The sequence below is a fragment of the Artemia sp. Qi Xiang Cuo genome, chromosome 2, assembly GCF_049724085.1.
Source record: "Artemia sp. Qi Xiang Cuo chromosome 2, ASM4972408v1, whole genome shotgun sequence".
Classification (NCBI taxonomy): Eukaryota; Metazoa; Arthropoda; class Branchiopoda; order Anostraca; family Artemiidae; genus Artemia; species Artemia sp. Qi Xiang Cuo.
Window position 1 is genome coordinate 56455419 of NC_142795.1, and position 25414 is coordinate 56480832.

At 35.7% G+C, this 25414-nt stretch overlaps 1 protein-coding gene across 1 annotated transcript in view; it reads right to left on the reverse strand.

Moving 5' to 3' along the window:
- LOC148955407 (uncharacterized) overlaps positions 1-22077 on the reverse strand; it is a 192736-nt gene extending 170659 nt beyond the window's left edge. The window contains exon 1 of the mRNA XM_089107293.1: positions 22024-22077. Within this exon, the coding sequence (XP_088963419.1) occupies positions 22024-22047 (24 nt within the window). The 5' untranslated portion in view covers positions 22048-22077. The remainder of the gene's footprint in view (positions 1-22023) is intronic.
- Positions 22078-25414: the final 3337 nt, after the last annotated feature.

The following is a 25414-nucleotide window of genomic DNA, read 5'->3' on the forward strand; positions in this document are numbered from 1 at the left end:
GAAAAATTAAGAGAATGTAACTGTGACAAGGTAAAGCACAACAAAACACTACTGAAATATTCCAACTCTTGCATTTCAATGAAAGAAATTCAAAATGAACTATGAAAATCAACAAAATGTAACTGTGACAAGGTAAAGCACAACAAAAGACTACTGAAATATTCCAACTCTTGCATTTCACGACAGAAATTCAAAATGAACTTCGAAAAATCAAGAGAATGCAACTGTGACAAGGTAAAGCACAACAAATCACTACTGAAATATTCCAACTCTTGCATTTCACGACAGAAATTCAAAATGAACTTTGAAAAATCATGAGAATGTAGCTGTGACAAGGTAAACCACGACAAGACACTACTGAAATATTCCAATTCTTGCATTTCACGAAAGAAATTCAAAATGAACTTTGAAAAATTAAGAGAATGTAACTGTGACAAGGTAAAGCACAACAAAACAATACTGAAATATTCCAACTCTTGCATTTCAATGAAAGAAATTCAAAATGAACTATGAAAATCAACAGAATGTAACTGTGACAAGGTAAAGCACAACAAAACACTACTGAAATATTCCAACTCTTGCATTACACGACAGAAATTCAAAATGAACTTCGAAAAATCAAGAGAATGTAACTGTGACAAGGTAAAGCACAACAAGTCACTACTTAAATATTCCAACTCTTGCATTTAACGACAGAAATTCAAAATGAACTTAGAAAAATCAAGAGACTGTAACTGTGACAAGGTAAACCACGACAAGACACTACTTAAATATTCCATTTCTTGCATTTCACGAAAGAAATTCAAAATCAACTTAGAAAAATTAAGAGAATGTAACTGTGACAAGGTAAAGCACAACAAGTCAATACTGAAATATTCCAACTCTTACATTTCAAAGAAAGAAATTCAAAATGAACTTTGAAAAATCATGAAAATGTAACTGTGACAAGGTAAACCACGACAAGACACTACTGAAATATTCCAATTCTTGCACTTCTCGAAAAAAATTCAAAATGAACTTTGAAAAATTAAGAGAATGCAACTGTGACAAGGTAAAGCACAACAAAACACTACTGAAATATTCCAACTCTTGCATTTCAATGAAAGAAATTCAAAATGAACTATGAAAATCAACAGAATGTAACTGTGACAATGTAAAGCACAACAAAACACTACTGAAATATTCCAACTCTTCCATTTTACGACAGAAATTCAAAATGAACTTCGAAAAATCAAGAGAATGTAACTGTGACAAGGTAAAGCACAAGAAGTCACTACTGAAATATTCCAACTCTTGCATTTCACTAAAGAAATTCAAAATGAACTTCGAAAAATCAAGAGAATGTAACTGTGACAAGGTAAAGCACAACAAGTCACTACTGAAATATTCCAACTCTTGCATTTCACGACAGAAATTCAAAATGAACTTTGAAAAATCATGAGAATGTAGCTGTGACAAGGTAAACCACGACAAGACACTACTGAAATATTCCAATTCTTGCATTTCACGAAAGAAATTCAAAATGAACTTTGAAAAATTAAGAGAATGTAACTGTGACAAGGTAAAGCACAACAAAACACTACTGAAATATTCCAACTCTTGCATTTCAATGAAAGAAATTCAAAACGAACTATGAAAATCAACAGAATGTAACTGTGACAAGGTAAAGCACAACAAAACACTACTGAAATATTCCAACTCTTGCATTTCACGACAGAAATTCAAAATGAACTTGGAAAAATCAAGAGAATGTAACTGTGACAAGGTAAAGCACAACAAGTCACTACTGAAATATTCCAACTCTTGCATTTCACGACAGAAATTCAAAATGAACTTTGAAAAATCATGAAAATGTAGCTGTGACAAGGTAAACCACGACAAGACACTACTGAAATATTCCAATTCTTGCATTTCACGAAAGAAATTCAAACTGAACTTTGAAAAATTAAGAGAATGTAACTGTGACAAGGTAAAGCACAACAAAACACTACTGAAATATTCCAACTCTTGCATTTCAATGAAAGAAATTCAAAATGAACTATGAAAATCAACAGAATGTAACTGTGACAAGGTAAAGCACATCAACACACTACTGAAATATTCCAACTCTTGCATTTCATGACAGAAATTCAAAATGAACTTTAAACAATCAAGAGAATGTAACTGTGACAAGGTAAAGCACAACAAGTCACTACTGAAATATTCCAACTCTTGCATTTCAACGAAAGAAATTCAAAATGAACTTTGAAAAATTAAGAGAATGTAACTCTGACAAGGTAAAGCACAACAACACACTACTGAAATATTCCAACTCTTGCATTTCAATGAAGGAAATTCAAAATGAACTTTCTGAGTATTTCTGGTTTTCCCTTCCAAAATTGACCCTCCCCCCTCCCCTGCCCTCAGAAATGGTTGAACGATGGGTCTCTGAGCCTTCCCCTTGAGGTAGATCTCTTTTATTTTTGATTCTGAGTATTTTTGGTTTCCCTTCTAAAATTGACCCCCCCTCTCCCCTATCCACAGAAATGGAGGAAGGAAGGAGCTCTGAGTCTTGCCCATGAGGCATGTCGCTTTTATATTCGATTCCGTTCATTTTTTGTTTTCCCTCCAAAATTGACCCTCCCCCCTCCCCTGCCCTCAGAAATTGGGGAACGACGGGCCTCTGAGCCTTGCCCTTGAGGCAGATCCCGTTTATTTTCGATTCTGAGTATTTTTGGTTTTCCCTCCAAAATTGACCCTCCCCCATCCCCCCCCTCTGCCCTCAGAAATGGGGGGATGAAGGGCCTCTGAGCCTTCCCCTTGAGGCAGATCCCTTTTATTTTCTATTCTGAGTATTTTTGGTCTTCCCTCCAAAAATGACCCTTCACGTTAATAAATTATCCAATCACTAATTACCCCTTTTTGCAAATGTCAATCAATGAATTCCGATTTTAAAAGCTTGTTTAATCATGTGACCTAACCCACAGTACAGTAATTTGATATGCCTAACCTACTGCCAGGAACCAGTGGGGGGATTCTTGCTCGTAATTGCTAATCACCTTAACCCTTTTATCCATCGTCAAGTACATGCTCCAAAAATATCTTATTCAGAGATTTCACGTTAAAAAATTATCCAATCACGAATTACCCCCTTTTTTTTGCAAATGTCTATCAAACGCCATGGAAGGTAATCTCACCGAACACGTCAAACTGTTTCCACAGACTTCAAAAATGGATTCTGAATGTTCACGTGTAATTACAGAAATGTTACTTGTGTATTATACAGACCAAATCAGAAAGGTAAAGCTAGGTCAAGTAACAAAGTACCCGAGTTAACAAACCATTCGGAGTTACCTTAACTGTTAATCAGTTTAATCCTTTTTTTTCCTCTACCGTCATACAATCCAGTCACTAATTAGAATAATTCACACTCCTATTATTCAAAATATTAATTAATACCGTTCATAGAATCCAATTTTCAAATTCCTTATCTCTTTTTGCAAAAATGTCAAATGTTCACTTTCATTGAAAAAAAAAACCAGACTATACCCCACCATACCCATATTGTAAAGCGAGCAGACTGATTTCTAAGGCAACGGCCATTTCCATAATCAATCAGAGATGTTTATTCTAACGATACTCCATTAGACAATAATATATACGAAACTAGATTGCATAACATGCCCTACCACAGACAGTCATCTATTGATACAGAGTGTACAAGACTTGTCGGACATGTTTTTCTAGGTTCAATAGCCAAAACTAGAGATCATCACATTTATTTTTTCTTGTATAAAAATGGGTGTTACCTCAGAAACCTGTCTGGTAGCCCATGCATCGTTCATAGTAATAGGTGACTGTCCTTGGTAAGCCAATGCATCAAACTGTCAAAACATGCTTGAGTACATTATACGCTGCCAAGTTATGAAAAAACACTACTAACCAAGTTACTGTACATGAAGTAACCAGCACTCTCTCTGATTGACCCCAAAAATGGGACTTACCGCAAAAACCCCTCTTTTATGGCATGTACAGTTAAAAGTAATAGGTGACTGACCCTGGTAAGCCATGTATCCGTGAAACTCCACTGGCCATGTAGGCGTGAAATCAGCACCTCTCTTACTACTGATGTATAATGATATTAATTGCTGAAATCTCATCAGTTCAAAATTTTACTATAATTTTAATTTTTATTTTGAATATTAAATACAAAAGAAAACATTTGTAATAAAATTGGTTTAAGTAAAGCGCCAATGACGCAGTAGGTTTTAGACTTTTACAGTGAGAGAAGGAGGCGATACCCAATCTCTTGTTTGTAGTCATTTTTGTTCGTTTCAAGCTTGATTTGCATATTCAACTTAAGTTCATTTGTTTTAAGATTTATTATATTCATTTACATTAATATCTATTGTATGTTTGTTTGTATTGATTGTATATTTAATTTCTGTTTTTTTTTAAAGTTTCATTTATACTTCAATAGGAAAATATTTTTTTCATTTTAAGCTTGATATTCATATTCAATCTAAGCATTACTCGCTTTAAGATTTGTTTATTCGTTTATATTATTACTTGTTGTATGTTTTTTGCTATGATTGTTTGTTTCATTTCTGTTCGTTTTGGGTTTCATTTATTTTTTAATAGTAATTTCTGGTCTTTTTAAGTTTGAATTTTAACAGGTATTTGTATCTGCTGAGTTCAAGTTTAAAATGGCCTTTACTTTTCTTTGAAAAACTTATTTTTCGGAAAGTTTTTCTTTAATTAATATACATGAAAAGTCATTTTCCCGAGTTAGATTTACCACTGAATTGAGCTCAAAGAGTCAAATCGAAGATTATATGCAAGAATGTCCTAATAAAATCCACTGCAAGATTTTTCTGGCAAAAATATAGATCTGCAGAATTTTGTCCCGTTCGCCGAAGTTGAAGACATCATATTTAGCAGTTTCAGCGATCTTCGGCATGTATTTTAAGTGCATATTTGGAAAGAATTCTGTCTAAAACTAATCCTAACACCTTTCCACTTTAATTTTGTGTCTAGTGTGGCGCAATAGGTGCAAAAGCACCGCAAAACTTGTGAACCTTTAATGACAATTTTCTTGGAATAATGAAAAGTGTATAGCCTACGCGTTTTTACATTTGGAAGGCCGTAAGTTACACCTGCTTACCCCAGAAAAATGCAGGCTAAGTGTAATAAGTGATGTGATGTCGTATTTAATCAAAAAGTTTTATTTTGTCATCATAAAAAATAAAGCAACCGAGAAAACCACTGAAACACACTTAGCGTTTTTTACCGAGCGTTTTTAAAAGATGTATAGAATAGAATTCCGACTTACACATGGGGTGGTAAAAATAAAAACGCTCGGCAGCCAAGCACTGTCACGAGGTTTTCCCTTTAAGGGCTCAAAATAGAATTTACAACGGTGGCAATTAGTAAATTTGGAAGGAGTGTTAAAAGGCAAGCGAAATGGTATACCTTAAGGGCTCAAAATAGAGTTTACAAGGGTAGCTGTAAGTAAACTAAAAAATAAAACATAAAAAGGTACATCAAGCGGAAAGTTTATCTTTTGGTTAGCAAATTAATGAAGAAACAGAAAAATTTATTGCACCACTTAATAAACCCACCCCCCTATTAGGGATTAACATAGCCCTAGGCTATGGTATTTAGAAAACAATAATTGATTTCGTGAATTTTACATTATTTTTGTGCCTATTCTTCACGAACTGTCGGTTCATAATGCCAAACAAGCCCCCCCCCCCCACCTTCGCCCCCAAAAAAGCAAATACAAACAACACACTCAAAGAACAGTAAACTTGTGTATGTGTTCTTGGACAGAGAATTAAAAGGTGCATTGAGGGGTGTGTTCACCTTTCATCTAAGAAATTAATTCAGAAAAGGAAAAACTTAACTCAGAATGCACTAATTATTACCCTTGTAAATACACCCCACCCTCTCCCCTAATGGGGCCAGGTAATGCACTAGGCTAGCCTCCATACAATCTTCTGCTGAATTTTTTTTTCATATTAGCTTTATTTGGTATTATGGACTAAAGGTTGATGAGAAATGAACGCAGATAAGGTAATGCAAACAAACAAAACCCGCGAGTTTTGTACATAGCCAATGGCTATATCTGGTCTCATTAAGAGGGCTGGAGTGCATTTGCGAGGCTAGCTGTTAATATATTTCGAATCATTATTAAAGATGCATTCACCCTTAGGCTAGCAAAACTATCGAGACATGAAAAGATTTACCAGATTGTCTTCTAAGAAACTAGAGTTAAAAACAAGTAGACTCACACCAAAATAAAAAACAAAGCTTTTCAAAACTTAGCTTGAGGCATCTTCAATGCAATTTTCAAACCCTTAGAAGCACGTAAGTAGTAGATACAGGAGCTTCATTTTATGGACTGTTTCCTAAGTAATACAGCAAAAGCTATGCGAGAGCATGGAATCGAATGGGAAGGTAAAGCTCTCCTAGATATAAATTAAATAAAAAACAAGTTTTTTTTAACTGAAAGTAAGGAGCGACATTAAAACTTAAAACAAACAGAAATTATTCCGGATATGAAAGGGAATGCTCCCTACTCAACGCCCCGCTTTTTACGCTAAAATTAGACTCTTTGTCACAACTCTGCTTTATAAAACAATAAAACACTTTAACGCAAAGAGCGGGGCGTTGAGCAGGGAACATCTCCTTTCATATAGGCCTACGGAATGAATTCTGTTCGTTTTAAGTTTTAATGTCGCTCCTTATTTTCAGTTAAAAAAATTTCTTTTTTGTTTAATTTTCTGAACGTTTTTGAATTAATGAAGGTTTTGAATTTGGCTCACAGTACATGAATAATTAAAACCAAATTTGCATATTAATTTTACTTTCTTTTTAACTAATAATAACCTTAGTTTGATTTTTGTTCCAATTGCTTAAGAATGACTCCTGAATCGCAAAGGCTGTTTAATTACAATAATAAACTCTTTTAAAAGTTAAAAGAGAAGTTTTAGCGTAAGAGCGTGCTATTGAGGAGAGGCAACCCATCTCATCTACGTAATGTTTTCTGTCCCTGTTAAGTTTTAATGTTGCTTCTCACTTTCAGTTGAAAAAACTTTTTCTATACTATGATTGACCGTCCTTTAATAATATACGGTAATACAGATCAGCCTCTATGAAAAATTCCCGTCCCGAACGAGAAATTATCTCCATGAAGAGATTCTCTTGCGTAACTTAAATTAGCGATAATTGCGGAACTAATTTTGTAAGGCATAGTAACAAAACGGCGAAAGAGGCCGAAACTATTTTTCATAGGCAGCGCAATCGCCCTGCCTAAGTAAAGAACGATGTTGGCACAATTTATAATTTTTTTTTTCATACCAGGGCACTTCGTATCGAAGGAGTTGTCGTAGAAACTTCGAAAAGCCTCATTCGATTGGAAATTGGCGTGACTTGTGCCCTTTTTAATAGTCAAAAGTGACTGGAGTGCAACTAGCCCCCCCCCATGCCCAAAACTTCACAAAACATATCCAATTAAAATTTTGAGATAACCAATTTGTTCAGCATAGTTGATTTCCGGATAGAAAATATGTTTTTGAGGAGGGAAATCCCCCACAACCCTCAGACCAAGGGTTTTAAGTTATGCCCTGGGGGCATATAAGAACGATGTTGGCACAATGTATTATTTATTAATTTTTTCCTTTAGAGCAGGGCACTTCGTATCGAAAAAGTTGTCGTAGAAACTTCGAAAAGGGCTCGTTCACTTGGAAATTGGAAAGGCTTGTGATCTTTTTAAAAGTCGAAAGTGATTGGAAGGCAACTAACACCCCTTCCACGCCCACCATTTCCCCAAACAAATCCAATCAAAATTTTGAGATAGCCATTTTGTTCAGCGTAGTTTATTTCCAGATATTAATTATTTTTTAGAAGAAAAAACTCCCCCACACCGTCCATGGCAAGTGCTGTAAGTTATGCGTTGGGGGCATATAAGGTTTTTTATAGAAAGTATTGTCGTGGAAACGTCAAAACAGGCTCATTCGATTGGAAATTCAAAGGGCTAGTGCCCTTTTTGATAATCCAAAGTGATTAGAGGGCAACTAACCAGCCTATCACGCACACCTTTTCCCCAGACACATCTAATCAAAATTTTGAGATAGCCATTTTATTCAACGTAGTTTTTCAGTTCTCGAAATTAGGTCTTTGGGGATAACTCCCCCCCCCCAAAGCCATCAGGGCAGGGGTTGTAAGTTATGCCCTGGGGGCATATAAGATTTTTATAGAAAGTGTTGTCGTAGAAACTTCAAATAGGGCTAATTCGATTGGAAATTGAAATGGCTAGTGCCGTTTTTAATAGTCGAAAGTGTTTTGGAAGGCAACTAACACCCCTTCTACGCCCACCATTTCCCCAAACATATCCAATAGAAATTTTGAGATTTTTGAGATCTTTGTCGTAGAAACGTCAAAAAGGGCTCATTCGATTGGAAATTCAAAGGGCTAGTGCTCTTTTTAATAGTCGAAAGTGATTGGAGGGCACCTGACCACCCTCTCACACCCACCTTTTCTCCAATCAAATCCAATCAAAATTTTGAGATAGCCAGTTTGTTCAACGTGGTTGAATGTTTTAGGAATTTGGTCTTGAAGGATGACAACCCATCCCCCCCCCACAGCCGCCAGGGCAAGGGTGGTAAGTTATGCCCTGGGGGCATATAAGGTTTTGATTGAAAGCGTTGTTGTAGAAACTTCAAAAGGGCTCATTCAATTGGAAATTTAAAGGGCTAGTGCCTTTTTTAATAGTTGAAAGTAATTGGAGAGCGACTAACGCCCCTCTCACGCCCACCATTTTCCCAAACACATCCAATCAAAATTTTGAGATATCCATTTTGTTCAACGTAGTTGAAAAATCTTGAAATTAGGTCTTTTAGGATGATAGCCCCCTCAGAGCCCTCAGTGCAAGGGTTGTAAGTTATGCCCTGGGGCACAAAAAGTTTATATATACAGTTGTTGTAGAAATTTCAAAAAGGGCTCATTTGATTGGAAATTGAAATTGCCCTTTTTAATAGTCGAAAGTGAGTGGAGAATAATTATCCCCCCTCTCACGCCCATAAGTTCCCCAAACACATTCAATCAAAGTTTAAAGATAGCCATTTTGTTCAACGAAGTTGAAAGTTCTAGAACTTATGTATTTAAGGATGAACCCCCCCCCCCAGCCCCAAGCGCAAAGGTTGTAAGTTATGCCCTGGGGGCATATAAGGTTTTTACAGATAGAGTTGTCGTAAAACTTCAAAAGGGACTCATTCAATTGGAAATTGAGAGGGCGAGTGCCCTTTTTAATAGTCGAAAGTAATTGGAGGGTAACTAACCCCCCTCTCACGCCCACCATTCCTCCAAACACATCCAATCAAAATTTTCAGATAGTCATTTTGTTCAACGTAGAAATTAGGTTCAACGTAGAATTCTAGAAATTAGGTCTTTGAGAATGACACCCCCCCAGCCCTCACGGCGAGGGTTGTAAGTTATGACATGGGGGCATATAAGATTTTTATTGAAAGTTTTGTCGTAGAAACTTCAAAGGGGCTCATTTGATTGGAAATTGAAAGGGCTAGTTCCATATTTAATAGTTGAAAGTCACTGGAGAGCGACTACCGCCCCTCTCACGCCCATCATTTCCCCAAGCACATCAAATCAAAATTTCGAGATAGCCATTTTGTTTAACGTTGTTGAAAGTTCTGGAAATTAGGTCTTAGAGGACGACAACCAACCTAACAGCCCTTAGGGTAAGGGTTGTAATTTATGCCCTGGGGGAATATAAGGTGTTTATAGAAAGCGTTGTCGTTTCCAAAAGGGATCATTCAATTGGATATCGAAAGTCCTAGTACCCTTTTTAATAGTTGACACTGATTGAAAGGCTTGATATTCGTCTAGTAAATAGCGATGTTAGTATAATATATAATTTGTTGTTGTTGTTTTTGTTTAAACCAGGGCACTTCGTATCGAAGGAGTTGTCGTGGGAACTTCAAAAAGGGCTCATTCGATTGAAAATAGAAAGGGCTGATGCCCTTTTTAATAGTCGAAAAAATAGGAGGGCAACTAATCCCTCTCCCACGCCCACCCTCCCATTTGCCCATTATGTTTAAAAACTAAATGTTGTCTTAAGATTAAGTCAAAATTCACTGTTAATGCCAATTCCCAATAAGGCATCTCAGCAGTATCAAAAGAACGACTGAGGGTTTTATGTTCAAACTTTTGGGGCTACTTCTGCTCTTTAAATTTAACCAAATCAAAATAGCGTAAGTGTATCCAAGCTATCAAAGAAAGTAAATAGATTTTTTTGGCAAATGGAATCAAGTTTTCCATTTCAAGTCAACTAGAGGAGGTATGAAACTAAATTAAACACTACTATTTGTGTCCAGATTTTTAAAAATTGCTGAAAATTTTACTTCAGCATACAAATAGCAGGCCAATCTATAAATTCTTAAAAAAACGAAAAGATTTAAATTTTATTTTCTTTTTCCCTGAAAAGACTATGTCAATATAAAACGATCAGAAAATAATTAAAAAAAACTTTTTCCAAAAAATAAGTTTTTCAAAGAAAAGTAAAGAACTCCATTAAACAAAAAATTAGCAAAAATAAAATCAAATAATCTTCCAAGCGTGAAACTACCACAAATCAGCATCGATAAATAAATGAAACCCAAAACGAACAGAAATTACAATAAATAAACGAGTCGAACTCAAACGATGAGAAATTAACATAAGTTGGGCTCAAAACTCCTATTCCTTCCCAAGTCCAGAACATAAATTGCACTATACTTAAAAAAATAAAAATCAATGTGCATTGTCAGTTTAATAAACATATAATGATATTTACTATGTATTAAAATGTGAAAATTATTTTATTTATTAAGGTTGTCAAATTAAAAACATTTTTCTTTTTTCAGTAAAGTGAAAATTTTATCCTGTCATAGGGGTTATTCAGGCATAGGGGTTTTGAGCCCAATTGATATTATTTTCTGCTTGAGTTTGTATTGAGTTTGTGTTTTGAGTTTGTGTGTTTGAGCTGTGTGTTTTGAGTTGAGTTTGTAATGAGTTTGTATTTTGGTATTGAGTTTGACTCGGTTATTTATCGTAATTTCTGTTCGTTTTGGGTTTCATTTTTTTTTATCGATGCTGATTTGTGGTAGTTTCACGCTTGGTAGATTATTTGATTTTATTTTTGCTCATTTTTTGTTTAATGGAGTTCTTTACTTTTCTTTGAAAAACTTATTTTGTTGAAATTTTTTTTTAATTAATACGAAAATGAAACTCACAAATTTAGCAATTCTCAAATCACTGAAATGAATGAAAGAAAAAATCTTTAAAAGATATACGTAATAATTTATGTTCGTTTTAAGTTTTAATGTTGTTCCTTACCTTATGTTATAACAAACTTGTTTTTTTTTTTTATTTAAAAGCAACTAAAACCCGAAGACATACAATATCTTTGAATTATTATCACATGAAAGTCATAGATATGAAGCTTCTTAAGGTAAAATTGAATGCTAAGATTGGCCGGAAAATAACAGAACAAATTATTACTTATATCGGCCATTATTAACCAAATTTGAACTTTAGCGTAAAGAGCGAGATATTGACGAGGGGGTGAAATTCCTCATATAGGTAATATGCGAGGTTCGCCCCCTCCTCAATACCTGGCTCTTTACGCTAGAGTTCAAATTTTGTTGAAATTCTTTAACAATGACCCCCGAATCACAAAGGTCGTTTAATTAGAATAAATTGCTCTTTTGAAATTATTAAAAATACTTTAGCGTAAAGAGCGAGGAGTTGAGAAGGGAACAAACCTCCTCATATACGTAATAATTTCTGTTCGTTTCAAGTTTTAATATTTCTCCTTACCTTCAGTTAAGAAACTTGTTTTTTTTCTTAATTTCTGATTGGTTTTTAAATAATGCTGGGAAACCCAGCATCCCCTTCATGGAAATTCTCTTCCCCCGTTAAAAATTCTTCCATGGAAAGATCCTCCCACGTAACCTGCTCTCCCCGCCCCCCCCCCAGAAAAAAATCATCACCTGAAAAGGTCTGTACACTTACCAATAATTAATACTATATATAAACAATGGAGAAAATTCATAACTTGCAGCCTTTCCTGGAGACTGTGGGGATAGTCATTATCAAAGACATAGTTATTAGGTGTTTAAACTATGCTGAACAAAATGGCTATCTCAAAATTTTGATCCTTAAAATTTAGGTGATTTTGGGAAAAAATGAGCGTGAGAGGGGGCCTAGTTGCCCTCCAATTTTTTTGGTCACTGGAAATAGGCACTATAATTTTTAATTTTCGTTCGAATGAGCCCTCTCGCAATATTCTAGGACCGCTAGGTTGATACGATGACTCCTGGAAAAACAAAAACAACAAATAAACACACATTCGTGATCTTTCTTCTGACAAAAATGCAAAAGTCCACATTTGTACAGATAGGAGCTTGAAACCTCTACAGTAGGGTTCTCTGATACGTTGAATCTGATGGTGCGATTTTCATTAGAATTATATCGCTTTTAGAGGATGTTTCACCCTTTCTTCAAAAATAGGTAAAATTTTCTCAGGGTCGTAATTTTTGATGGGTTGGACTAAACTTGATGAAACTTATATATTCAAAATCAGCATAAAAATCCTCTTCTTTTGATGTATCTATTCGTATCAAAATTCCGCGTTTTAGAGTTTCGGTTACTATTGAGCCGGGTCGCTGCTTACTTACAGTTCGTTACCACAAACTGTTTGATTATGCTGATGATTTGAGTGTCCAGCATAAAAATGTTAGCAAAATGAATGATTTTTTGGAGGTCTTGAGAGTGCAGGATTAGGTTGGAAAATTAACAGCTTCACTTATCTGGGTAGCACCATTAGGAAATGATGACAGTCCTCAATCCTAACCTGTTATGGATCGAAATGTTTGATCCTAAACAGAGATTCGGGTGATTTAAGAATAAACGAGTCATATTTCGGTTTTCTCAAAAGAGAAGCCGATACTTTAGTAATCCCTGAAATAAACCTTGAACCACTTTCCCAGTCATATAATCAAACACGTGAAAAACCCCTTAGGTCTCAAAGGGTGTCTACAAGAAATTCATTAATTAAAATCTGAAATCAAATGACATAGGTCTCCAATTAATTTAATTGCCGGTTTGTTTTGTTTTTTGAGTGAAAGAATTGTTGCCTTTTCTTTGTCAGTTGTTCGCTAGTATCCGTCGATGGGAGTTCATATTTTTTGGATTTTGTGCAAATCGCAGATATTGGAGAATAACTCGCTTTTATGGTTGTTAGGCATTTGGTTTTATTCTTTTAATTTTTTGCTTCTATTGAATTTTATTCATCTTTTAAGTTTTTGGTTCTTTTCACATTGACTTTCCGCGTTTGTTTTTTGTTGTTGTTTTTTTTTTCTCTTAGGCACTTTCCTTGGATACATCGTTTCGTTTCGCGCTGAAGAAGAGAGGCGTTTGTCCTCTCGAAATATTCGCTTTGTTTTTTCAGTATTTTCATTTGGCCTATAAAAACCCCGTTTTTGCTCGTTTTTCTTTCTTTATGTGATGTCAGGCCAATGTGGTTTAAGAAATTATTTTCCTTTTAGCCCATAACGGTTGGCCAAAAAGAACAATCTTCAGCAATCTGTCATCCTTCATCTGCACAATGTGCCCTAGCCACCTCAACCTTTCTTTCATTATAGCCCTAAAGAGTTGCATTGAACCACATTTTTTGTACAACTTATTGTTTGAAATACGGTCAGTCAGTTGGGTACCTAGAACAATCCTTAAGCAATTTCTCTGGAAAACATCTAGCAAATCTTCATCTTCTTTTTGGAGCGCCCATGCTTTAGAGTCATATTTGACCACTGTCATCACTGCAGCTTCCAATATTGTAATCTTGGTTTGCAGACTTATCTTTCTATTCTTCCAAACTTTTTTTAACTGTGAAAAAACACCCAGAGCCTTGGCTATTTTACTTTTGACATCTTCACTGCTCCCACCATCTTTACTAGCTTATTCCTAGCGTTAGTGACTTAGTCTTCTTAACATTAATTTTCAAACCTATTCTAGCACCCTGAACTCACAAAACCTCTAAAACTTCATTCATTTTGCTCAAAATAGCTATCTCAAAATTTTGATTGGATGTGTTTGGGGAAATGGTGGGTGTGAGAGGGGTGTTAGTTATCCTACAATAACTTTCGACTATTAAAAAGGGCACAAGCCTTTCTAATTTCCAATCAAATGAGCTCTTTTTGAAGTTTCTACAACATTGCAATCTATAAAAACCTTATATGCCCCAAGGTCATAACTGACAACCCTTGCCCTGAGGGCTCTGAGGAGCTGATCATCCTCAAAGACCTAATCTCTAAAAATTTTTAACTATGTTGAACAATAGGGCTGTGGGGGGAGTGTCCTCCTCAAAAACATAATTTCTATATGGAAATCTACTATGCTGAACAAAATGGCTATCTCAAAATGTTGATCAGATGTGTTTGGGGAAATTGTGGGCATAGAAGGGGTGTTAGTTACCTTCCAATCACTTTTGACTATTAAAAAGGGCACTAGCCATTCCAATTTTCAATTGAATGAGATCTTTTCAAATTTTCTATGACAACTCCTTCAATACAATACTAAAAAAAAAACCTTAAATGCCCCCAGGGCATAACTTACAACCCTTACCCCGAAGACTGTGGGGTGAGTATCGAGCTCAAAGACAAAATTTCTGGACCTTTAAACTGCATTGAACTAAATGGCTATCTCAAAATTTTGACTGGATGTGTTTAGGGAAATAGTGGGTGTTAGTTGCCCTTCAATCCCTTTCAACTATTAAAAAGGCAAGTGGACACTCCAACTTCCGAAAAAATGAGCCCTTTTTGAAGTTTCTACAACAATCCCTTCTATAAAAAACTTATATGACCCCAGGGCATAACTTACAACCCTTGTCCTGAGGGCTTTAGGGGGGGGGGTTGTCATCCTCAAAGACCTTGTTTCTAGAACTTTCAACTATGTAAAAAAAATGGATATCTCAAAATTTTGATTGGATGTGTTTGGGGAAAAGGTTGGTGTGAGAGGGGGGTTAGTTGTCCTGCAATCGCTTTTGACTATTAAAAAGGGCACTAGCCCTTTGAATTTCTAATTGGATGAGCCCTTTTTGAAGTTTCTAGCAATAGTTTCTATAAAAATCTTATATGCCCCCAGGGCATAACTTACAACCCTTGCCCTGAAGGCTGTGGGGGGAGTGTCCTCCTCAAAAACATAATTTGTAGCCTATATGGAAATCAACTATGCTGAACAAAATGGCTATCTCAAAATGTTGATCAGATGTGTTTGGGGAAATGGCAGGCATGGAAAGGGTGTTAGTTGCCTTCCAATCACTTTTGACTATTAAAAAGGGCACTAGCCATTCCAATTTTCAATTGAATGAGCCCTTTTCAAATTTTCTATGACAAATCCTTCAATACAAAGTGCCCTAGTATGGGGAAAAAATAATTCACTATAAAGTCCCACAAAAATGGTTGGGGGAATGGTGGGCATGAGAGGGGGGTTAGTTGCCTTCCAATTACTTTCAACCATTAAAAAGGGCACTATCCCTTTTAATTACCAATTGAATGAGCCCTTTTTCAAGTTTTTACTACAACACTTTCTAAAAAAAACCTAATATGCCCCCAGGGCATAACTCACAACCCTTGCCCTGAAGACTGTGGGGTGAGTATCCAGCTCAAAGACAAAATTTCTGGACCTTTCAACTGCATTGAACAAAATGGCTATCTCAAAATTTAGACTGGATGTGTTTGGGGAAATGGTGGGTGTTAGTTGCATTCCAATCACTTTTGACTATTAAAAAGGACACTAGCCATTTCAATTTCCAATCGAATGAGCCCTTTTTGAAGTTTCTACGAAAAAGCTTTCTATAAGTACCTTGTTTGCCCCCAGGGCATAACTTACACCCCTGGCCCTGAGGGCTTTAGGGGGGGGGGTGTAATCCTCAAAGATCTTGTTTCCAGAACTTTCAACTACGTGAACAGAATGGCTATCTCAAAATTTTGATTTCATGTGTTTGGGGAAAAGGTTGGTTAGTTGTCCTGCAATCACTTTTAACTATTAAAAAGGGCACTAGCCCTTTGAATTTCTAATTGGATGAGCCTTTTTTGAAGTTTCTACAACAATGGTTTCAATAAAAACCTTATATGCCCCCAGGGCATAACTTACAATGCTTGCCCTGAGGGCTGTGGGGGAGTGTCCTCCTCAAAAACATAATTTCTATCTGGAAATCAACTACACTGAACAAAATGGCTATCTCAGAATTTTGATTGGATGTGTTTGGGGAAATGGTGGGCATGGAAGGGGTGTTAGTTGCCTTCCAATCACTTTCGACTACTAAAAAAGGGCACTAGCCATTCCAATTTAATGAGCCCTTTTCAAAGTTTCTATGACAACTTCTTTGATACAAAGTGCCCTGGTATGGAAAACAAAAAAATAAATAATACATTGTGCCAAGATCAATCTTTACTTAGGCAGCACAATTATGCTGCCTATGATTATGGTAGGCCTACTTTATATTGTTGATACTGTATGGTTTGCTCATTGGTGAAAGCTTAAAGAATCTACAGCTACAGATGAGTCACCTGTATGACCAGAAAATGGTTTTACTGTCTGTGGGGCTGAAAAGGGCAGAAGTCATTATCACTGTCATCATTTAGTGGTGCCCTGTGGCTGTCTCTTGTTGTGACAAGTCCCAGATTTATCAGAATATATCAGAACAGACCCACAAAAATGATTACCTGAATAGGTTTTCCTCATGTGCTATTAGTAGCCTATCCTTGTTGCTTTTGAAGGAAATAGTAAGTTTCACTAAATTATGTTACAACTATGTTTTTCCTATTCTAGACCTAGATAATGAGAGTGATTAAGTAAAAAAAAAACAAGTTTTCTTTTTATCAGGGAGAGAGAACAACATTTAAACTACAAAAAAAAGATACTAGTCTGTCTATAGGGGGATGGGGCTTCTCTCTCCTCTATACCTTCCTGGTTATTTATTTTATCCTATATTGAATAAAATAAATAAATAAGGTAAAATTCTACTTTAGTTACTTTTGGCTATCTTGGAAAGGGGTTGGGTTAGGAAAATGAAACTTTCAGGGATGGATCTACATGCTAAGGTATGTCCCGGGAAGGTACTTTGAAGTACCTACCTCCACTCCTTCCCCTCTCTATATAACGGTAAATTACTGCACATTACTAATTGTTTTAGCTCACATTTCATCCTATATTACTATCATAATTATAAATCACTGCTTACCTTACACAACTTCAGCTTTTGACCTTGTTCATTAAAATATATTCCAAAATCCTATTTTCCTTTAACATTCATCTCTTTTAACTTACTTACTATATAGCTGACCTGCTTGTGAAACCCGTGTGTGATATCACAACTTTGCTTATCATAACCCCTTGAAGGGTTGAACGCAAATGCCATGGGGCAGAAGAGTCTGCCGACAAGCCATTTAAACCATTAATTAGGGACAGAATTTGACAAGAGATAAGACTAGTAAAACAATCCAAATTATTTTTAGAGGACAAATTATCTTATGAGAAGATGTATTTATTTTTATAGGTACATGCGCTCATAAAGTTTCTGTTGAGTCTATTAAAACACTAGCATGGACTTTGTTTAGTTACGGACTCTCCATAAAACGTTTAAAAGTGCAAAGATGCACCTTAGCCAGGGGGGAAGTTGTGCTCGGGGTGGATTTCTAAGGGGAGAATTTTCCTTTGGAAGGGAAATTTCAGATGAGTGAATATTCTCGGGGAAATGTTACACTGGGGAGTATTGACGGAATTACTATATGAAATTCTTTTTAATTGTTTTACATTCTCTTTGCCAAATTTTTTATTTGGAGATGTTCCGGGGCTTTTTCCTGTGCGTTTTGTTTTCTTGAAAATAATTTTCATAGAAGAGGGCATATCTGGAGTGGCCAAGAAACGAATATATAGGCAAAAGTCTTATTCCAATCAAAGAATACTAAGGAGGATTTTTCTAGATGAATTTTCCACAAGAACTTTTAGAACGAAGGGGGAATCTCAGCATGGAATAGCTTGTCAGAAGGGACTTTGACGGGGGGGAGGTTCACTTTACGTTGGAGGAAATTTCCACAGAGGAGGTCCGTGAGGGGGAAGGATATAGGACATATAGAGTGAGCCAGATTTGGCAGGATTATTAGAAAAACAAACATAAATTATGCTAGATATTGAGGGTTGCCCTTGCTCAATACATTATTATTTATGCTAAAGTTTGGCTGTTAACTAAAATTTAAGAACTGAGCTTTTTAATTAGAATAGAAAGCTTTTTTAAAAGTGCTAACAGCTTTAGCGCAAAGAGCAAGGTATTGAGGAGGGGCGACCCTTCATGTCTGGAATAAATCTGCCAAAACTAACATGCCAATTGTGTTTTAATTTTTCATGCACTGTGAGCCAAAATCAAACCTGCATTAGTTGAAAAACGTTCAGAAATTAAATAAAAACAAGTTTTTTAACTGAAAGTAAGGAGCGATGTTAAAACTTAAAATAAATTATTCCATATATGAAAGGGGCTGTCCCCTCCTCAACCCCTAGCTCTTTACGCTAAAGTAACGTAAAGAGCAAGGCGTGGAGGAGGGGACAGTCCCTTTCATGTACCGTATAATTGCTGTTTGTTTTAAGTTTTAATGTTGCTCCTTACTTTCAGTTAAAAAAAAAAGTTGTTTTTGTTACTTAATCTCATAAAGACAATACTTTTGTCAGCATATGAAGAACCGTATATATTGCAATTATATCTGTCTGGTTTATATGCAAAGTACCACAAGAGACGAAAATTAACGTACAAGAGAGTAGTGAAGAATTATGGTATACAAAGTAATATTTGGAAGGGATAGTCACTAGTGATAAATCACAAGGGGTGGCAACATGATTGGATGATTTTCGGGGATTTGGGGAACCAAATTATGTTATGGGAAGATGTTCTTGAAATCCCCCTTCTCCCCAAACTCAAAATTTTCCAAAATATACTTTAGAAGCTTTTTAAATATTTCTAAAGCACTAATAGATACAGCACTACAAACATCAGAATTGACTTTAGAGGACAATTTATGTCATGGGAGGATGTTTTTTGAAATCCCCCTTCCCCCCAAACTCAAATTTACAAATCTCTACTTTAGAAGCTTTTTTAAATATTTGCAAAGCGCTAAGACATAGAGTGCTATAAACATCAGAATCAACTTTACAGGACAATTTATGTTATGGGAAGAGGTGTTTGAAATCCCCCTTCCCCCCACACTCAAAATTTTCTAAAGTTTTACTTTAGAAGCTTTTAAAATATTTTTAAAGTGCTAAGACATAGAGTGCTACAAACATCAGAATCAACTTGTAGGACAAATCATGTTATGGGAAGATGTTCTTGAAATCCCCTTCCCCCCAAACTCAAACTTTTGAGTTTGGGGCAAAGGGGGATTTCAAACACATCTTCCAATGCCATAAATTGTCCTCTAAAGTCGATTCTGATGTTTGTAGCACTCTATGTCTTAGCGCTTTAGAAATATTTAAAAAAGCTTCTAAAGTAAAATTTTGAGTTTGGGGAGCAAGGGGGATTTCAAGAACATCTTCCCACGACATAATTTGTCCTCTAAAGTTGATTCTGATGTCTGTAGTGCTCTATTTCATAGTGCTTTAGAAATACTTAAAAAAGCCTCTAAAGTAAAATTTTGGAAAATTTTGAGTTTAGGGCAAAGGGGGATTTCAAACACATCTTCCCATGACATAACTTGTCCTCTTAAGTCGATTCTGATGTTTGTAGCGCTCTGTGTCTTACCTAGACCCCAGCACCATGCTGGCACATCAACCAAACGCTGCCAACGAGAGGCTTGGTTGACCACCACTGATGTGTCACAACGCTGCTGGCACGCCGTCAGAAGAGGCGGCAGTGTTTGGATGACTTTGAATTAATTTTGCGGCAATTCTTTATTGCGTCAACCGCAAAGTTGAAGTTTTTCTTTTCTTGTGTGGTTTTAGTATTTCAATTTTCCTGATTAGAAATCAAGCAGGGCTTGCACTATTCCCAAATTTCGGGGATTTCCCCAGAAATCTATGTGCCACCCCAAAAAAATTTGATTCCCCAAATCTCCAAAAATCATCCAATCATGTTGCCACCCCAAGTGATTTATCACTAGTGACTATCCCTGCCAAATATTACTTTGTATACCATAATTCTTCACTACTCAAACAGTCAAACTTAATTGTAAAGAATAAGGTATTGAGGAGGGGCAATCCTTCATATATGGCATAATTTCTGTTTGTTTTTCGAATAATGCTGCTAAATCTGGCTCACCCTCTATGAAATACACCCCTTCCCCTCACACAGCTCCTCTGTGGAAATTTCATCCAACGTAAAGTGCACCTCCCCCATCAAATTCCCTCCAGACAATTCTTTTCTTGCTGAGAATCTCCCCTCTCTCTAAAATTGCTTGTGGACAATTCACCCTGAAAAATTCTCCTTAGCATTTTTTGATTGGAATAAGACTTTAGTCTATATATCGGTTTCTTGGCCACTCCAGATATGCCCCCTTCCATGGAAATTATTTCCCAGAAAACAAAACGCACAGGAAAAAGCCCCGGAACATCTCCAAATAAAAAATTTGGCAAAGAGAATGTAAAACAATTAAAAAGAATTTCATATAGTAATTCCGTCAATACCCCCCCGTGTAACATTTCCCCCAGACTATTCACTCAGTTGAAATTTCCCCTCCAAAGGAAAATTCTCCCCTTAAACAGCCACCCCGAGCACTACTTCTCCCCTAGCTAAGGTGCATCTTTGCACTTTTAAACGTTTTATGGAGAGTCCATAACTAAACGACATCCATTCTAGTCCTTCAATAAACTCAACAGAAACTTTAAGAGTGCATTGGACCTATAAAAATAAAAATATCTTCTCATAACATAATTTGTCCTCTAAAAACAATTTGGATTTTTTTACTGGTCTTATCTCTTGTCAAATCCTTTCCCTAATTAATAGTTTAAATGGCTTGTCAACACACTCTTCTACCTCATGGCATTTGCATGCTACCCTTAAAGCGGTTATGATAAGAAAGTTTTGACATCACAAACGGGTTTCATAAGCAGGTCAGCTATAGCCTATAGTAAATAAGTTAAAAGGGATGAATGTTAAAGCAAAATAGGATTTTGGAATATATTTTAATGAACAAGGTTAAAAGCTGAAGTTGTGTAAGGCAAGCAGTGATTTATAATTATGACAGTAATATAGGATGAAATGTGAGCTAAAACAACTTGTAATGTGAGTTAACTTACAACTATATAGAGGGGGGAAGGATTTATAGTAGGTACGACTAATGAACTGACTATGGCATACCTTAGCATGTAGACACATAACTGAAATTTACCTTTTTCTAGAACGATTTCTATCACAGGAAGTCACATGCTGATAAGGTAGAAATTTACCATATATAATACATAACAAGGAAGGTATAGAGAAGAGGGAAGCCTCATCCCCCTATAGAAAGACTAGCCTCAGGCAGCTATGAGACTAGCTGACAGCTAGCCTATAGACAGCCTCACAATATGAGATGCCTTTAATGAGCTGAGTTAGCCTATCATCATCAGTGACAGGCATTTCCAGGGCTTGTCCTTATTGCTGGCAAGTGTGATTTAAGGTAATAATCTAATGATACTAACAATTACACTTACCATTTCTACCCAACAAGTCATCAAACATTGGTGCAATTTGCAGGGGAAGGTTCAGTTTTTATTCATCCACCTTCTATGAGCCTTGATAAACTATTTTTAGAAGAAACAAAAGCCTATTATGAAGAATATTACTTCTGTTTCAAAGATGGCAGTTAGGCTACTAGGCTAAATGAGGACAGGTTTTTAGTTATTAAACCCTAAAGAGTCAGACAAGAACAGAGGTACATATTGTGGAATTGACCAATTTATTGAATCTTAAAAAAATTTCATGATACATTTATTTTTCTACTAATTAATTTAAATAAATCTTACCTCAAAATATAAACTTTTTTTCATTTTTTCAATAATTCAAAATTTAAAACCAACGATTTTGCCGTCTCTGCGATGTTGCCAAAAGCGCGTGACATCTATAAGTCACAAATACATTCGGCGTTTTTATTTTTAGAAAATCTGGACAGAAAACTGGTAATCTGGATAGTGTAGACCGCTACTACAGTTCCAGTCCAGCTACCCATCTCAGGGAAAAAGAGCACACAAAAGACACAAAAGAGCATCAATAAATGGGCCGGTATACTAAATACCATTAAATAACAAAATTGTATTTTTAGGTGCCAGTGATCGATTTACTATCAAAAATAAAAAATAAAAGTTTTTTTAACTAAAAGTAAGAAGCGACATTAAAACTTCAAACGAACAGAAATTATTCTGTATGTGAAAAAGGCTGTCCACTCCTCAACTCCCTGATCTTTACGCTAAAATTGACTCTCTCACAACTCTACTTTTTAAAACAATAAAACAACTTTAGCGGGAAGAGCGGGGTATTGAGGAGGGGACAGCCCCTTTCAAATACGAAATAATTTCCGTTCTTTTTAAGTTTTAATGTCGCTCCTTACTTTTAGTTAAAAAAACTTGTTTTTTTTTAATGTAATTTCTGAACTTTTTTCAGCTAATGAAGGTTCGAATTTTGCTCACCGTATATTATTATTGTTATTATTATTTATTTATTACCCGTCACAAAAAAGGCACAAAAGTATCACTAAAAAAATAAAAAAACACAAACAAAAAAAAACACATCGAATAAATTACAAAGACGAGAAACACAAACTCAATTATACACTAAACTGCAGGTACGTAACATATTTTACTTTTTAAACTTCCAATTACTGAACAAACATAAGCTTTATGAGCATCGTTGGATCAGGCCACAATTGGTAAAAAAATAAACCAAATAATCAGCAGTGATTAAAAAATATACAATAGATAATCATATAAACTAGTCTAAATATGACAAGAAATGATAAAACAATTAAATAACACTTCCGTCGACTGGTTTTGAAATCAGATCACTCTCAACAAATGGTTCATTTACTCCGATACGCATAAATATCAGAAACAAAGAAATTATTCAATCACGGACTTTTTACTTCATTACATAAAACAAAAGCCTTAAAAGAATGGATAATTAATAAACGGTTGAATTATTAGTAATATGCGCAATATATTATCAGAGAGAAATTGACACCAAGATTGAGAGTAACCAGCATCACATATATTGGACTCTTACGAAAAGAAAGTAAATCATCATTCAATTTAAAATTGCAACAATCACTGTGGTAAAGCTTTCTCAGTTAGTTAATTATTAATTTAGTAAAAATATATATGACGCAAATATGAAGTTTGGAAATACCACTTTTTTATTAAGATAAGAAACATATCCTGCTAAGGTCTGTTTAACGGGAAATTAATAAATTACCACTTCCTAGCATTTACGTGGGAAGGTGTGGTTGATAAAAATGTATAAAAGATACATTTTATCGGAAGGAAAAATCTCTTACTAACTATATGCCGGACTGACCTGTGGTCCGTTGTTTTAGCAATACTTTGGGACCTTGCTTTATAATCGTAAGTGTCTAATTTATATTTTATTGTTGTGTTATTGAGACTTGTAGGCTACTTGGGACAGCCAGTCCCAGTAGCCAGAATATATCCAATTTTATTATCTGATAATTGAATAAAAGTATTGTATTTTAGACGAACTCTCTACGATCTATTTTTAGCCTCTCGAACATACTCAGTCGGTACGCCTCATTAGTTCGGTCATAGCCTAAGGCACGCTACCAAAGTTCAATTACCTTAGGGCCAGAGTTTATCTCCCCTATAAAGGGAGAATAAAGGCATCTAAGACTACAACCCCCAAATACCACAAATAAAGCTTCACAACATCACATTGTTAACGTAATTGAATTCAATTCAATTCAATTCAATTTATTCAAATAAAAATAAAACAAAACACCAATAATAATAAAGATCCTGGAAGCAAACTTGTTCAGGACCATAACAACAAAAAAAAATTCAAAATGAAGAAGAGAAAAAAATAGAAAAAAGAAAAAGAAAGACAAAACACGGGTAAATTAAAGCAAATTGATTAAAAATTTAGAGAATTATAATATAAAAGTTTAGCAACATTGTCACACAGCGTGCGAAAACTTGTGGATAGCTCGACACTGGAGGGTATTATATTATATTAAAGTATAGATTTATAAATGTGGGATCGCTGGGTGGAGCTAGAGACGCACTTGGGGGCAATAAAGGAACAGTTGGATGAACGGAGACAGAGGCCTTCAGAATTATTACAATTAAAATAAGATAACAATTGGGGAGGAAGATTTTTAGGGTAAGCGGAGTATGCAAGGGATAGAATTAATTTTTTGATGATTTGTTCAAAAGGGATAATACCAAAATCGGAGTACAAGTCCTGGGTAGGATATAGTTGGGGTAGCCAAAAAACTGCTTTGATGGCACGGTTTTGGGCAGATTTTAATTTATTGCTAACTGAAAGATAAGTGTTGCCTCAAACAGATCTGCAGCATGAGATATATGGGTAAATAAAAGAGTAATAAAGGGTGACAAGGATATCAGGAGGACGAAAATAATTCATTCGATTAATCATACTTACCTGTTGCAAGATTATGGCTCTGATGTAGGAAAAATGTGTTGCAAATGATAGGGAGGAGTCTATGTGGACATCAAGAAACTCGGCAACTTCGACCCGCGGGAGCAGATTGGTGGAATATTTTAGGCCAAGTGCTTGCTGAGCTTAATTTTTTTAAGGTGTTCGAAATAATACAACCTGACTTTTCTTGCTGTTAATGGTCATGCAGTTAACGAGAAACCACTCCTGTACTCTATTCAGGAAGATTTGAGTAGAGGTGACGACGGATGGGGAAATTAGGGCTGGTGATGAAAAAGTTGCTATCGTCAGCAAAAAGTACTGGGTGCACTGATGGACCCAGGTCCGTAACCAAATCATTAATATAAAGGAATAAAAGTATTGGACCAAGAACACAGCCCTGCGGGACACCCCTCCGGACTGGTAGGGGATGCGAAGTCACGTCACCCAGACTCACAGTCTGCACTTTACCAGAGACATAAGAGCTGAACCATGAGAAAGGAATTCCACGAATTCCTAAGTTCTTGAGTTTACTTAACAAAACACTGTGATCAACCATGTCAAAGGCCTTAGAAAAATTCAGAAATAAGCCCAATACAGTATTTTTAAGGTCAAGTTTGTAACGTATAAGCTGTGTGGCGTCGATTAGTGCATGAGCAGTTGAAAATTTGGAATGGAAGCCACATTGATGAGGAGAAATCAACGAATCTGAAGGATGAATCCCCAATAAAAAGGGAGAAAGACGTCGGAAGA